This window comes from Apostichopus japonicus, chromosome 8 (genome assembly GCF_037975245.1).
Source record: "Apostichopus japonicus isolate 1M-3 chromosome 8, ASM3797524v1, whole genome shotgun sequence".
NCBI classification, from domain to species: Eukaryota; Metazoa; Echinodermata; class Holothuroidea; order Aspidochirotida; family Stichopodidae; genus Apostichopus; species Apostichopus japonicus.
The window spans coordinates 32,255,054-32,272,077 of NC_092568.1; the positions used below are offsets into that span (position 1 = coordinate 32,255,054).

General features: G+C 36.5%; 1 protein-coding gene and 1 long non-coding RNA gene across 2 annotated transcripts; both read right to left on the reverse strand.

Moving 5' to 3' along the window:
* Positions 1–1,022: 1,022 nt before the first annotated feature.
* Positions 1,023–6,820, reverse strand: LOC139971614 (uridine diphosphate glucose pyrophosphatase NUDT14-like). Its single transcript, XM_071978249.1, has 6 exons — positions 6,636–6,820; positions 5,888–5,983; positions 5,363–5,406; positions 3,988–4,052; positions 3,389–3,596; positions 1,023–2,431 (listed from the first exon to the last, which is right to left on the reverse strand). The coding sequence occupies exons 1-6, from the start codon at positions 6,777–6,779 to the stop codon at positions 2,179–2,181; spliced, it is 810 nt and encodes a 269-aa protein (XP_071834350.1). The 5' UTR covers positions 6,780–6,820; the 3' UTR covers positions 1,023–2,178.
* A 6,405-nt stretch (positions 6,821–13,225) lies between these two features.
* LOC139971616 (uncharacterized) lies at positions 13,226–16,680 on the reverse strand. Its single transcript, XR_011794434.1, has 3 exons — positions 16,385–16,680; positions 14,746–14,806; positions 13,226–13,539 (listed from the first exon to the last, which is right to left on the reverse strand). It is a non-coding gene; the product is annotated as an uncharacterized lncRNA (long non-coding RNA).
* Between the last annotated feature and the right edge of the window lie 344 nt (positions 16,681–17,024).

Genomic DNA, 17,024 nt, shown 5'->3' on the forward strand with positions numbered 1-17,024 from the left:
TGATGTGTAGTATCTGTTCCCTTTCGAGGGGAATGGTGATGCACATCCGACGATGATCACACAGGGGACTGGGGATTAGAGCGGATAGTTTGGTTTTTGTGCCCAGGTTCTTTCCTAAGCGACTTTTTCTTAAAAAAGTATTACAATAGAAAGTAGGCAGTAGAGAAGGGGCGCAATGGAGTATTAAAGAGAAACTTATCTTGTAACACATGGTGACTAGCCTAATAAAATTTTCCAACTTACTCTACAGTTACCAAGTAAGGCGTAAGAGCAGAGGTAATGCGGAGAACTCGCCCCACCCCGCCACCGTTCTCCTCCCTTCACTGTTTAAAGTAGTCCAACTTAATATGTTGATCATAGGCCCTATTTTCATTTGGGTCTTTTTGGGTCGAAATATCTCATTAACAAAAATTTGACATGAAATTCGATACTTTTCAAGATAAAAACTAGAAATTCTTAAACAGAATGCCAAAATTTTTATATTTTTCGACATATCATGATAAAAATAAAAATATTGAAAAGAAGTTTCGAAATAATTTGACTTTGAAAATTGTTACTTTTAAATTCAATATGCGATACAAAATTCAGAATTTTGATCTAAAAGGTTGAAAATTCATGTTGGGGGAAAGGGAACAGGGGTCTTCTGTTACCCCACCTCAAGATATGATAATGATCGAAAAGTAGAGGAAAATGATTCAGTCGGGGGATTTTTGCTCTCAGCCGGGGAAGAATTTGACTAGCTACTATAAAGAGTATACCATCCTGTTTCAAACCTTCGAGTCACCTGAATCAGACAAAGGAAATTTGGAATTTGCCCCTCAATGCCCCTACACCTTGGTAATCTATGCACGCCACTGATGTGAAACGTTAATCACTATAATAATAAAGAAGTAGTCTTCTTCAAGTAATTTACCATATATTTATCAGTCAAATTGACAAGAGCTGAAATATTTTGAGCCAATCCATAGTGCTTGGGATGCTGATGTGTCCAAAGGGGCAAAGGAATTTCCTTTTTAAAACAAAAAACAAAAAATACATATGAAACATATATTTTGCACCATTATATATTCCTTCACTTTCTTTTGCAAAGAAGAAAATACATACTTTGAACATCATTGAACAGTGCTATGGTCAGGTGGATGAAAGCAATAGTAATAGAAGCGATGAAACATTTTTATTGATAGAGCTGCACTTTTAATTCAAAATGGAGTTTTGAATCCTTTCTTATGATAGTTTGAAGTATTTTAATATTCATAACCTCTTGCATCTTTAATTTTCTTTTAATCTGTCTCTATTCTAATCACTTTTATTACTTATTTGTTTTTCATATGTTCATGAAATTGATCCTATTTATAAATTTTATATAATTTATACTGGAAATAAAGGAATTGAATTGAAACTTGAACTAGTTACAACTACAAAATGATTAAATTATGGACATATCTTTTAGACCAGCAGTCTGAAAACTTTTAGGCCCAAGATCCAACACCTTCAATGACGACATAGCCACGACCCAGAATTCCCTTCTCGGAATGCATAGAAGCTAGCTTTAACTATGAACTTGATATTAAACAAAATAACTTGATCCTCCTGTCAGCATGCTTCAAAAATTGTAAATAATTTTCTTAAGTCAAAGAAAACATTCTGTGGCTGGGCATAGTTTAGAATAGGAAAGTATCTACAGAATATCATCAATATTCATGAAGTACTTAGCTCTCCCAACAACGCTTCAATTTACGACTACTTTCTGACCATTATCATCATCATTTGGTCAGCCTTCTGACATTCTCCAGACAGGTTAACATGCAAGATAGTACTCTCCAGTTCAAACAACCTCATTCAATTTCTCTCTTGGAGAGGATGCAACCACCCCCCCCACAGGAGCATGCTTCAACAACCCCCAGACCCAAACCCCTCATTTATAAAATCCTGAATCTGCCCCTTTTCAACAATACATACAATCTTTCATCAGCCACATGAAACTTTTCACAACAACCATATCTCTATAATTACTGAATAGCATATTGGTATCCGAAAAAAATCCCTCTCTACACAGTTGTATCTTACTAAAATGAATACAGTGATGGCTGGAGACCTCTAAATTACTGCAGATATCTTCTCTAAGTTGAGTTCTCTTGAAAACAGATCTGATATAGCTCTGCTTAACCAAATGTATGATTATCTGTCTTTAATTTGGCCTCTCTGGAACCATCCTTTCTCTCTAAAGTACCACAGGAAAGCAGCAATAAGTCCAACTGGCTTTTGGAGATTGTTGTCCCATAAAAACTCATCTGCTCCATGTTTGGGTATTTCTATAACTTCTATAGATTCTCCTTCTTGCGGGAGTCCTCCACCAGTTGATGATTTCATGGAGTCTGTCACTTCAGCGTAGAATAGCATTTGTCTGCTGCCAGTCATACCAACGCTACTCCTGTAAAGACATTACAAATTTTATTTTATACCTTATATTTAAACGTTGTTTAAACATGCTCATCCAACAAATTAATTTCAACGCTAATGTTCGTCAGAGTAAGCAAGTTGGAGACAGTGTTTTTTCATACCATATTCAATGCCTATGATTTGAAAGTCTTCATTTTCATATTACTTTTAGAACAAATAAAGAGACTTTTTACACTCTCTTTTTTTTTTCTTTTTTTTTGACAGGAGACAATCTAAAAATTTGTATTGCTAAAACAATTTTTAGAAAATGGCCATTTAGCAATGTTATGAATCATTAGAACATTTTCTTTCTTCAGTAAGATTAGTATAAATTTATTATTGATTTAATTAAATGATACCATTAAATTTTAGTATTGGTTTGTACTTGCAAAACTCAATTTATGGTGTTCCTACATTCTCCATAGATGTTAAGTGTTTTTAACGACGTACACACATTTTGGTTTTGTTTCTTGTTGTTTTTCTTACTTCGTTATTTAAAAATATACAAATATATATTTCCATAAATAAATCCTTGTCATGAACAAGTGATTATGGGGACCATAACAATTCATGCAAGGTTCATAAAGTACAAGATTTTCAAGCAAATGAGTTGTGAAATGTCCTTTCACTATTTCCTAGCACAAAGAAGAATTTCTAAGTTTTGAGGTTGTTAACAAATAGTACTAATAATAATAATCAGCAATTATTTTTATGACGCTTAAGCAACCACAAATGTGGGAGAAGCCCGCAAGGGCTTATTGATTACAACTTACACATCCAGTGGCTTCCAGTTCAACTTTTTAACTTTTCAATTTAGAAAGTCATTTCAGATGGAAACCTGTAGATTGCTCTTAGATGAAAAACGCAGCTGACTATGACCCGGCCGGGAATCGAACCCAGAACCTCCCGATTGCTAAGTCTCGTTACCTCAAATACTTGTTCCTCTTACCTAACATTCATCATCTCTTTGATTTTATCTAGAGGCACATCATAACCGGTTTCTTCCAAAATTTCTTCCTTAGCTGTTTCCCTCAGTCCTAACTTTTTGTCCACTATACCAGCACAGAGTTCATAGGTCAAGCCTGACATACCTGGGTGTTCTACGGTATCGACATTTTGTCCTTCTGTGACAGCATTAGCATTGACTGCAAAGATAGCTACAACACAAAAACAGAAAAGGTCATCGAAATGCCAACAATGGAATACTGAAAAACGGAACCTGTAACATAATTAATTTCGACAAGTATCCTTAGCTGAAATTCTGTAACCACAGTATACCATCAAAAGATTATATATTTACTAAATTGTCTAGTCCTGAACCCCACTGGAATCAAGTCCACCGAGGAGGCATGTAATACTATCTGTTTAGTGATAGGGGGTTCCATATTCTCTAAAAATATATAGTTTTTTTTTTTATATATATATAAAGTTTGACCACCTCTATTGAACACTGTATATTAAATGCTCAGCAGACAATAAATTTTTTTTCTTCAACTTTCTGTGTTTAACAAAGAAGCATATTTGTTATTAGACATCAGTTTCTCTTACCTGGTCTAAACTGTCTGACGAGTATGAATACTGCTCTGTCTGTGTTGTAAAGTAAAACAGCGACACTGCATAGAAAAATGACGATGAGAAGAAGAAATGACTAATTTACAAAAATTTGTGTTATTTTGTTTCTCATCAGTTGACAAATTTATCGGAAAGTGTTGAAAAAGAGGAGGACTGGTTGACATATTAAAACAAAAAGTCAGGAGCTGTCCATTTAATATACAGTAACAACTGAGAAACCAAAAGAAAAGGTAGAATCTACCCCCCACCCCCCCCCTCTACTCCTCCAGTTTTGCGGGGGGGGAAGTGAACGACACTGAATGGATTTTAAATAATTAGCTCTTTGAATAAATTAAGTAAAATATGATGAGGAAAATAAATCCTTGTTATTACTATCCTCCCAGGAGAGATCATCTTGTCAAGGTTTACACAAAATATGTCTGCTTTTAAAGGGGGTACAAACCCAACCATCATCTTTAGCTATAAATATGAAAGAAATCTGAGAAATACTCATCCAGATAGTGAAGAAATATTGTTCCATTTGAGACGGAGATATCATAATTAAAATGTCTTGTCTGGTAGCTGTGATGTCACAGTGCCACTAGGATATGAAACCTTTTACTTTTAGAATGCAAAGAGCAGGCATGTAGCCAAGGGGGGGGGTGAAGGGGCGACCACCCCCCCACTTGAGCAAATTTTTTTTGTACGTTTTTATGATATCGCTAGTAATTTCAAATAGAAAATGCTTAGATGCAACTTGCAAGGCCTGGGAAGTGTCATTTCCAGCGATCTGGGAGGCATTTTCGGCCAAAATTTTCTTGTACGCTTAGCGCCATCCCATGGTGGCGCTACGCTTAGATAATTTCCAATGCCGAATCTACGGCTCTGATAACTTGCCTACAGGTTCGCCCATCACTTGGCAAATTCTGCGCTACGTGCCTGACGAACAGTATTGACAATGAAACCAATGCCATCATTAGGTCATTTTGATAGGTTAAATATGCTAGATACAATATTTGCAAAAACATCTCCATTACAGAAAATAAACTAAGGTACTAAAAAAACAAAGAAAAATATGAATAATTGAAGCCAATGTGGCTCAATGATGTCATACCTTAGACTTGATCAAGTCTCCCTCCTTCAGCTTGTGTGAAGAAACACTAAATCTGTGATATATGTTTGGGGAAGTTGTTGTTCATGACAATTATCTCTATCACAGAAACTAATATTTATGTTAATTATGTCTCGTTTTAAGGATTATGTCTGTGAAAGTAACAGATAACAGAACATGTTGACATCATTCTTGGAAGTCCATTTATTGGCAGATACTGTCAGATAAAATCAAAAAGAATCAAGAGAGACATGTACATACCTATCATGTACCTTCAAATAATCCCAAGTTTTAGAAACATCATTCTACAAATAAGAGAATAGAAATACCTAGTAAGTACAATTTTCTTGTGACAAAGAAAACCCTCTTTATGAAAAAAAAGTACAATATTATCCCAGGCACTCTCAAAATAGAGTACATACTTTATTAAAGTTTAGTGACAGGTCATGACCAAAACCAGGGGCAGATCCAGGGTTTTGAAAAGGAGGAGGTGTTGCCCTATTATCAGGGCCCTAAGGTCTTAGCAGTTGAATCCCATGTAAATGGGAAAGGGAAATGGTGCATTCTTATTTCTGAGATATTTAGGCTACACCTTAGGTACTTTGCCTCGTTGGCATCCCTAGTTTATAAGGGTACACAGGAGTGCAATACAAACTTGCTTGAGAAGACCTACAACAGGTGATGAAAAAGTTCATGGAAATTTAAAAAACTACCAAATACATGTATTTTACAGGGGTTCAGAAACTGTTGTATGGCATGCTACGAGATGAAATGATGATTCTCCACCTGTTTGTACTTCAGTCGAAGTGGTTTTAAGTATTGAGATGATTCACAGGAGTGAACCTGCACATCTGATATTGAGGCTGCTTGGTTTTTATTGACCTGAAAGAAAATAAACATCAAATTAACGACGGCACACTGTAGCTTTTATAAAGTCATCTCTTTTTTACATGCTTGAATTGTGTATAAACTTGTGCATCCATATTTATTGTAATTCAGGTCAAACTAAGTTAGGCCTAAGCAGCCTAAACAACCTTCCATTTGAAATTCTAAGCCTAGCTGTTTTCTTTCATCCCAGAACTAGCCCTTCTAGTCTACAGTAGCTGTGCTAGGCCTAACCAGGGGCATAGTGAGAAATTTGTGAGGGGAGGAGTGAAGCCTACAGGCAAACTATCTAAGCGTAGCGCCACCATGAGTTGGCGGAAAGCGTACTAGAAAAGTTTGGCCGAAAATGCCTCCCAGATCGCTGGAAATGGCACTTCCCAGGCCTAGCAAGTTGCATCTACAGAAAGCATTTTCTATGTTGAAATTAGGAGGGGGTTTGCCCCCCCCCTTGGCCACGCACCTGGGCCTAACCAATTGCACTCACAACAATGCATGGTAAATCCGTGAGAAAACATAATGCTAAGTATACTATGTGTAAGATCCTCCATAATATTAGGCCTAGGTTTCTCTCACTAAGCCTAGGTCTTAAGCCAGTAAGCCTAAGTAACGCTACGCTATCAACATTCACAAACCATGTTATCATGCCTACCACGGAAAATCGATCCGTTTGCTGTAAAGTAGAAGCCATATTTGGAAGAAATGAAAGTACTACGCGTGTTCTGTTGCAAACTTGCTGCCTTGGTGAGGCAAGAAATGAAAGAGAAATTAATGGTAAGTTTAACAGTAACACCATGTCATATCCATGTTTAATAATATAGGCCTAGTCCTGTGCAGTTGTACCGTAAACTCGAATCCTTGTCCCTTCGTGCAGCAAGGTTGTGGCAAAATATTGCGCAATGTCGAGGTAGCAACAAAGCAGTCGATTTTTTTCCGCCGCACATCACTCAGGCAAAAGATGACTCCAGCACCACAAACGAGAGGCTAATCCGTGGAGTTGCAGATCTCATCTCCTAGCTTCATGACTTTACTCTTGCAATACTATTACTAAAAGTAAAAGTGTGCCATTTGTTCACACAGTTAGTTTGAACTTGAACGGACTTTCCGTGTAGCAGGAGTTCACCACACATTTTTTCGCACAATCTAAGCCAAATTGACCTTTGACGTCCATATTGAACTTTGACCCTTAACAACCACATAAGAACTATTTTGAAATCGTCCCATCATTCTCTACATAGGATGTGGTTTATTGAAGGTTTCCTACATGTTGACAAGCAGAAAAAAAACATTTTTATGTTTATTGAACTCTGACCTTAGACCTATGACGTCATCAGGCACCTACCCACTAAGTTTGAACTTGATCGGACTTACGATTTGGCCTTTAACCTGAATTGACCTTGGAACCCGATTCGAAAAATCTAATCTGTCTTATTTTAAATTTCGTCTCATCATTCTCTACATATCACGTGGTTTAATTAATTCCTTTTTCTACATGCTGACCAGAAGGTAGGAAATGAGTTCAATAAACAATTTGTAGGGTTCTTGACCTCAAGTATTCATAAATAATAGCATGTTATGCAATCAATTTGGACAAGGCAGTTTCAACATCATTTACAACTTCACGATCATGAAGTTGCTTGTTACTAGCCATGATGTATTTTAATTAAAAGTAGGAAGGTTTTGAAATTTGCGAGCATGTGATTAGTAGCTAGCTACTGGCATGGGAAGTATTGACGAGATACTTAAATTCATTAACAAAAATGAAACACATTTAAGCAGGTAGTTTTTTACCACATGGAAATCCTATATTTAGTACCACCCAGGTTTGGTAAAATTGCAAACAAAATTGAGAATTAATAACTGCTTTTCTTCATACACTATATCAATGGTCTGTATTTTTGGCAGTTTGGCTACACCATCATTTGCATCCTTCGTGATCATGAAGTGCTTGAAATAAATATGAGAACAGATCGATTTTACTTTCCTGGTTTGTATTTTTAATGTTCCTTTCCTTTTATATTTGAATTGATGCACCAAGGAGGCCACTGAGAAGAGACACCCCTTTGCATATCTGCCATTTGTTACAGGACCTAGAAACTGCATAAAAATGCGATTTGCTATGTCGGTTCTCAACTATACTGAGATGCATTGTCAGGGTGGTTCAAAAATGTTCAGTTTGAGCCTTAATAGCAGACACGAGTAAGTAAATATTTCTTATTGAATGAAGGTAAAATTATTTTCTGAAGAATATATTTAACATGTAGGCTATACTATAATTAATATTTAAAAAGCATGCCTTTGTTTAATATACTTAGAATGTACAGTTCCTAAACCTGTTATTCTGACTGGTCATATTGGAAATTTGGTCATTTTACCTGTAATTACGTATTAATAAATATGTGGAAAAGTCACTACCATAAGACTGTTAAGCATGTACAGCCATGTATAACATAAAAAGCTCTATAAACATTGAGATCAAGGATCTTCAGAATTGCATTTTTTTTTTTTTTTTGGTTATTTCAACAAAATAGCTATTGAACAGAATATGCACAAGGATGTCTTGTGCATATGCTGTACAATAGCTAAATACATTGTTGCATTTCCACACAACAAAACATACTTAAAATTCAATACGTAAATCGGGTTTAGCACAAATGGAATTTTCACATGACGATTGATAGTTTTATTCTAAACATATATGCTTTAAGTTAATCACCTCATAGGACTTTGAATATAAACTCCGAAAATGATATGCACTTTTGCCAAGCTATTTACTTTCGTTGTCCATTTTTTTTTCCAATGCAGATTCCAATTAAGCTTGGGAAGAGATCAGTCAGTTATACCACACACCGGGATAAAAATTCGGGTTACCACAAGATAATGAATTACTCTCTGTGTATTTGTTTACTAATTCAGGCATTACTCTCCATTTGACACTCATTGCCTCTCACTACTTGTCTATCATGAGTTTGCTTGCGGCTTTAGCACTCACTTTGCTTTTATACATTGTAAGGATCATCTGAGACATTAAGTCTTTGAAATATTTTGCACTGTTGATTCTACCAACGGTTTCATCATTTTTGTTTGTTTTATTTTGTTTTCAAAATAAGAAGCAAAACTCAAAAAGTGGCAATTAATTATCGTTTTTTCTTCCTACTTTTGCCTATACGTTACAGATTTTTTATTGTAAGGAAATTAAACACAATTAATGGAATTCAGTAAGCACCAAGCATGTTACACCAGGGAGCTGCTACTCTAACGAGTAGCAGCTCCCTGGTGTAACTATGCTACTCTTGAATGCACGCTTGTTGGCGGAGCTTACATGGAAACTTATCACCGTCACTCCTTGTGCTTCATTCTTTGGAGCTTCTTTTTCAAAATATAAGATTTATCAGGTGTGGTTATGTATTCAACCAATCATGTATTAAACAGCATCTCATAACACTAGTCTCCCCAGAGCTACAGGATAGGTTTTCCAACATTCAGGCTTTGTTCAGATTTGACCTGTATAACTTCTATAATCAGGTATCAGGTGATTGGTTTCCTTTTAAAGCGCTTTAATCGCAGGCCATACAATTTGAAACATTCAACTTTTAACATTCGATATATTTTTATTATAAACTTTAGCCTAAGTCAGAGAAAGAGAATAAATCGTCAGCAAGTCAACTTTTAAACGCTGTATTCCATTAGGGGATGATCAGGTTTCGGAAGGAGTGACCCTCATGCACAAGAACGTTCAACAAGCAACTGACGGGAAAGACGAGTCAGCTAGGTTTATTCCTCTTAATGCTAAGTATCAACTCTCATCAACAATGGTAACCCTTTTCATTGCAGAGAAGAAAACAACCCCTGTAGAAACTGAACACAAACAAAGGAGAAGTCATACACTAGTAACCGGCCCGCTAAACCCAAATAAAACCTATTCTAAGCTAACAATAGGCACACTTGCCCTAAGAAACAACCCTAATAATCCAAACGAATGCCTCATATTCCCAAGACACAATGAACTTTACCGCATTAAAGGTAGACAACACAACAGTTTATCCTGCACCACCACAACGAAAGATAATACCCCACAATGCTGCAAGTTACAATGAAGGAAAGGATAAAAGCACATAAAAGAATTAAATAAAAGAGTTCCAACATAATGTATATATTCCCTACACTTTTATAAAGCAATGTATTGAACTAATAGTGAAACATGAAAAAATCAATGTAAGAATAAGAAAGAACACATGTATGCTGGTTTAAAGGAATAACTTAATTCTCTATCAAACAAAATGAGATTAAACTTAAAGTGATACTGGAGATCAGGTTTGTCACAACCTATACATATGGACTCACTGGACCGTCAACCAAGCAACCCCGGCTACTCTGCCCGTATAGAAGCTGAATCATCTGCACCTTAAACCGTCGTACAAACTACCTATAGTACATGGTAGTGACAATTAAATAGTATGGTAGATCTATACATAAATGAAATATCATGTACAACATGGTATACTTACCCCAAACTCCCAAAGCAACACTATATGAAGTATAAGTCCCCAAATGAACTATGTATAGCCATACAAACTAATGAACTCAGAATATGTAATTAGTGAAATTGTAGAATAACGACAATGGCTAAAATAATAATCCAAAAGTCAGCATAAAGATAATAAGCAACGGCAACGTAATAATAATAATAATATCAATGTAAGTACAAAACAATGAACATAGCAAACCAGCTTAAGTTCAAATAACAAATCTCCCTATATACACAACCCAAGCAAATGGCAAATAATGGACCCCATCCATAAGCAAATTCAGAGGCAAAAAGGCCCAAAGCCATTGAACACATTCGTTCCCACGTTCGTTTCCCACAGTATTACTATACATGTAGCATATGCATACACCGTCTCCTACACTACCTCAAGGAAGGTATAGTTTTGTTCAATTCGGAGGAAGAAGTTACAATAATATTAAATAGAAAATTTCCTCTTGAATACTGGTCCTTTTTTAACATGGTAGTGGACTATAATTTGTTTATTTTTTGTGGGGGAATGGGGAGCAGGGGAGGTGAGGAGGGTTGGGTAGCTAGATAACTATGTGACAAAAATGGGTAATCGGTGTTTTGGCATCAAAATTTCTTATCTTGTCTCTCATTGATGGTATAACGATGCAATCGTTGCAATTAAGAATAAGAGCTACAAATTTACGTTCTTCGCTATTTAGGAGTCTTGCATTTGGATCATATCATCATTGTACAATACAAATATACATAATCATCATGCAGGCTTACAAGTAAAAAACGTTTTACCAGTGCTGTGGGATTTAATTTCTTATGAAGAGTCCTGCTGGTGTAAAAAGCTGAATATAGTGGGTCTCGGACTTGCGAAGTCAAAAGTTGGATTATTTTCATTGAAAATGTAACCTGTGTGGTCCACTCCAATATGGATTGTTCTCAAGTTCCCATTAGCATGGAAAAGGTTTCGACAGGTGGTGGAAAGGTGGAGGGGGGTCACAAAAAACTGATGTACTGTAGTCTACAAATTCCAGTGATTGGATGATTATGAGCAAACCGGTAACTTTTAAATAATAAAAATTACCAGTTACTTGAACTAAACAGGGAATATTATTATATTTGTTATTAATGTATCTCATTAGCAAAATTTAGCAATGATAAGGTTCTATAGTATTATTCAGCTGCAACTTTGGGAACTTAGTAAATTTCTTCCCATTTCAATAAATGTTGAATCATTAATCCTCGTTTATAGGAATATGTGCTCTCAAACTGCATTTGATTGTCTAATGGTTAACTGTTCCTCTAGTATATAACGAGGTCATTAGTCCTTTTCATCCACTAAAGAGAATTTTGTGTCCCACAAATTCAGTGTCATACTTTGTTAATTCAGTGCAACACTTTCAAGTATATACCTATGTTCAGAAATGTTGGTGTAATATTGATGGACTAGGGTAATTAACAATGACTTCATGTCTTTCAATGGGGCCAACGGGGGGAAAGTGGAGAGGTTATGGAACCATTAATTAGTTAATTGAAGAAAATATATATTTTCTGGGGTTGATGGCAAGAGTTTCCTGTTTTTAATGGTAGGATTAAAAACTTACTAAAACTTACAGAAACTAAACTTACTTTCCACCCAAATCTTCCTCCCCTTCAGAAAATCACCTCTAACAACCACAACATTCTCCTCACTTCAGATAGACTCCAACGAGCCGTCCCTGAAAAACCCATCATCGCCTACAGACGACCACGCAACCTACGAGACCTTCTTGTACGTGCTGCTGTTCCACCTCTAACTTCTAACCCCACACCCATTCAGCATGGTACCTTCAAATGTGATCGTACTTCGAGATGCATCGTCTGCAGCCACCACATTGTTGAATCCAATTCCATCACCAGCCACAGCATGCAACTCACACACAAGACTAAGGGTCACATCACTTGCACTACCACCAATGTCATCTATCTGATCTCTTGTAGAATTTGCGGCATCCAGTATGTTGGCGAAACCAAAACCACCCTCAAGAAGCGTTTCTATGGTCACAGATCCACAGTCAACACCATGAAGACTGAGACCCCAGTTGGAGAACATTTTAACCTTCCCAACCATACCATTAACGACATGTCCCTACAGGGGATTGAATCCTTAGGTAGCCGTCCTGACCTAGTACGTATCAGCAGAGAGAGGCTCTGGATGCAACGCCTTCGTACCATTCAACCTCATGGGCTGAACATTCAGGAAGGACATGACTAACTTTCCTCTGTTCCCTACTCCTTCTCCCCTTTCTCCCTTCCCCCCCCCCCTTTCACTCTTCCTCTCACAGCTCTCTTCCCCTCCATTTTTCTTCACACCTTTCTGTCTTTGTCCCTCTCCAGTTTATTCCTCACCCTGTGCCTTTAATCCTCTCTTTGTCCCTCCACAGTTTATCTCCTTCCTCTCCTCTTCTCCTGTTGCTTTCTACTTATAATCCCCTTTCATCCATCTCATTGTGTTCACCGTGCTCATTAACCTGTCTGTATTCTGTGCGTGTTTTTGTCCCCTCTGTTACTGTAACTTGTCATTTAGCTTCTGAAGAAGATCCTGCTAGGATCGAAACGTCAGGCCAACTTACTTTTACACAGAAACTAAACTTATTAAACACCAACACCAAAAGGTCTCACAAAACTTGAAAACATATAGGTCTTTTAATTATTTAAAAGCAATTAGGCAATCGGCCTCATTCTATAAATTTTTAAAGAAAGCCCGCTCCCCCCCCCCCCCCCTCTAAACAATAATAATAATCTGAAATTGAATATTTTTTAGGCCTCTTACAGATTGTGAGGCCCTAAGCTGTAACTTGTTTAGCTATGCCTAAATCCGCCATGCACTGCCTGGAACGGATTCACCCACCACAAAATAAATCGCAGAAGCACTCGACCACTTCTATGCATATACAGCAACACGATATGAAGGCTTCTTTCTCCTCTTCAATGGGCTCGTCGGCGACGCCATTTTCTGTCACGTCAACGGTTAGGACATCCGATGATGTGGGTTGGTCTGTTATCACGTCTGCATGGAAAAAATGTAAACAATGGAATATGGTCCTTCTCTCAAATTCCCTCCCCTCTCCCCCTTCGAAATAGAGAATGTGGTTCAAGTCCCTCGGTGGGGGGGGGGGGGGTATAATCATTGGACTATAGCATGTGATAATAGGTTGGCAACGAGTTCAACATTGGATAATATTTTGGCATATGTTATTGAGATTTGTGGTTGTATTTAAATCATGCTTGGTTCTGTACGTCGTTTTTATGATATGTAATGTCAATGGTGATAGCTAGTGTAAATGATACCAAAGTAAAACGTACCTTTTGTCTCTGTTTACGTTTGCATTTAAATCATGGTTTATTATGATTTAGCCAATCATACATACATACATACATACATACATACATACATACATACATACATACATACATACATACATACATACATACATACATACATACATACATACATACATACATACATACATACATACATACATACATACATACATACATATATATATATATATATATATATATATATATATGTGTGTGTGTGTGTGTGTGTGTGTACCGTGTGACCGTGTGAGATTGTACATATAAAACAATACAACCGACACCTCTCCCGTAATAGCGGAATATGGAATTTTCTTGAACAGATATAAACTTTATTAAAGGAAGAAGTTGCAGGTTTCGTTGTTGTTTGCAAAACCTCATCGAAGTATAACAAACTTTTGAAAAACTTGTTCGAGAAGAACTTGAGAATGGAAGTATACGTTATACCTGGCATTAGTCATTCTGTAGGAATCAAGGTGTTACATTAAAAAACGGGATGGGGTGGGGTGGGTGTTAATGGCCGACATCCTTCATCGGAGACAAAACGTTCAATTGAAGGATTTCTGATTACATTCAGTCGAGGAAGAAGTAGATCGTTTTCTACTGTTTAGACCTAAACGTGACTTGGAGGTAAACTGTCTAGAATAACGTTGGTCTTCGAAACAAAATATTAGAATAAAATGTTATGAGTGGGCCTAATTCTAAAAGTGAAGTACAGTAAGAAGGATTTAGAAAGAAGGTTTTGTGTATTCTTTACAATGGACACAAACAATTAGCAATTCAGTTGCTATAAGTAAACTTACATAAGAAAGAAGAAAAACATGGTTACTTGATAATGATGATTTAAAACTAGCAATCAAACAAGGACAGCCATGCACGTGACTCCGTACCCTACCTCCGTTCGTTGTTGACTCGCTCATTCTTGCTTCTTGCGTTTGAGAACACGAAACTTCTATCTACATAATAAATATAGAAGATGTTAAAGTTACTAAATATACTCATAAGTCGGTTGTGGAGGTAATTTACCGGTAGCAAAACCAATTTCAATGAAATATTGATGGTATTATTTGAGTCGATGTGACAAAAATTCAGCACATGAAAGTCCCTATACACGTCTTGAGAAGTGCAATATTTCCGTAAAACTTTTTTATTTCTTAGTTTATTTTTTATTTAGTTTATTATATGCATATTCAAGAGGTTCAAAAAAAGTTTTCTTCAGTCGGCATTGCTCGAGCTTTTAGGAAGCCTGCGATCAGATTTCTGTTGTCTGTGATTAGTGCTAATACGATTAGTGCTAATATATGAGAAAGTATCTTTACGACGAAATTCTTACGTTTGAATACAAATAGTATAGTCTACACGTTGTTTATGTATTCAGCTATACTGTTTACGACCCTGTTTTACTACATCAAACCTAACAAGGTATTCTTTCAGAAGCTGTTCATTCATCCATGAACTCTATCTCGTGAGGTCGTAAACAAAAGAGTGAACAAAACATCGTCACAATGACAGGTTGTTATACGATGCAGTAAATCCGGAATGCTTCGCGGAATTTTGAATAGCAATTAAGGTCCGAAACTATTTTAGACGATTCTAAAGCTTTGCTTCATGTGCATATTTTGTCTATATATCTCTCTATGTGTATTTGTGCGTGGATATAGTTGTTTTGCGTTCAGACTGGACTGAAAACAAAGGATTTCCAAGTCACACTCAGACAATTAATATGCATATTGGCAATATCGTGTATATGTTAAAATGATTTTCCCTTAGTAGGCCTACTCATCAGTTTCTTTACTACTTGTAAGCCATTTTCTGCAGTAAGGCAGTAACAATCCTAACAAATATTCATGACATTGATTTCATGTTGAAGTTGACACAATTTAGTATTTTGTCATTAAATTTAATGGCAAAATACTCACTTGTTTCGTAATCATATTGAAAATTACATAAAATTGAACATTATAACTCACTATTAAGTGTGATGAATTTACCTTTCGTGTTAACATTTACATTTTGTTTCGCAAATTGAGGAATACCGTAACACACAACGGAACATCTAAATTGCCGAGATGAAAACAAACAAACAAACAACAAATCTGTATGTGACCGTTTCAAGTTTACAGAGAGGCCTATTTGCAACACAAAATGAATTTGAATGACAATTTAATGGATCGATTAATAATGAATAGTTCCTGCGCTTTAAAATATTATTTTCTACAGTTTCCATTTCATTTTCTGTCCATAATTAACATTCGATAATATATCAAACAAGCTTTCCATGTTACATCGAAGGTTATACAGTAGGCTCTATATGCAAGATAATATGGCTTCTGTATAGTACCCAGCTGCGCCATCTACCCCTCCCCCATCCCCCTCTCCTATACCCCTCCCTTTAGCTTTTGCTGGATAGCTCATTTGGCATAGCACAGGTAATTGTGTGGTCTCAGTGACTCGATTCTCGTTCTAGCTAATAATAAATGGATCGGCTTCGAAAATGCAAGCATCGATATAGTCTGATAAATGACAATACTTACCGTAAATCAAGTCTGATGAGGATTCAGTTTCTGCTGATACTGTGCAAACACTACCAGTTGGCTGGTTATCACCCACAGGGTTGTTCTCGTCCCAAATAGAATATATATACACTTAACTAATATATTGATATTCACCTAACTAATATACATGAAAGTAATGTTATAGACTACAATGCACCTTTTATTTTTATGAGTAATAAAGGGAATGACGAAACTAATCACCGATTTGAATCGGTGCTTCAAAATTATGAAAAATCTGCTTTGTTAACCAATGAATTGTTGATGGTATAGTCTGCAATATAGAGTGATGTCTGCCCGATATATATGCCTAAATATTCCTACACACACGGTCAATTGCATTGTTGTGACTCACTAGCTTGTAACCATTTCCATGTATCGCTGCGGTTGGCACTTATTATATTAATATATATGCTATGTTTTGGAAACTGAAACAATCATGACAAAGGTAGTCTATCTAAATATGAAAAAAAGGAGGGAAAAGTAGTGATTTTGAAATAGCCTATAGGAATTTGGGTTCGCGGGCCTTACGCATTATGTAAACGGCCGGCTTAAAGGCATTGAAGACTCGCCCCAAACCGCGTGCCGCCCTCCGAAAAAAAAAACTTTCCGTTGCTTGCAA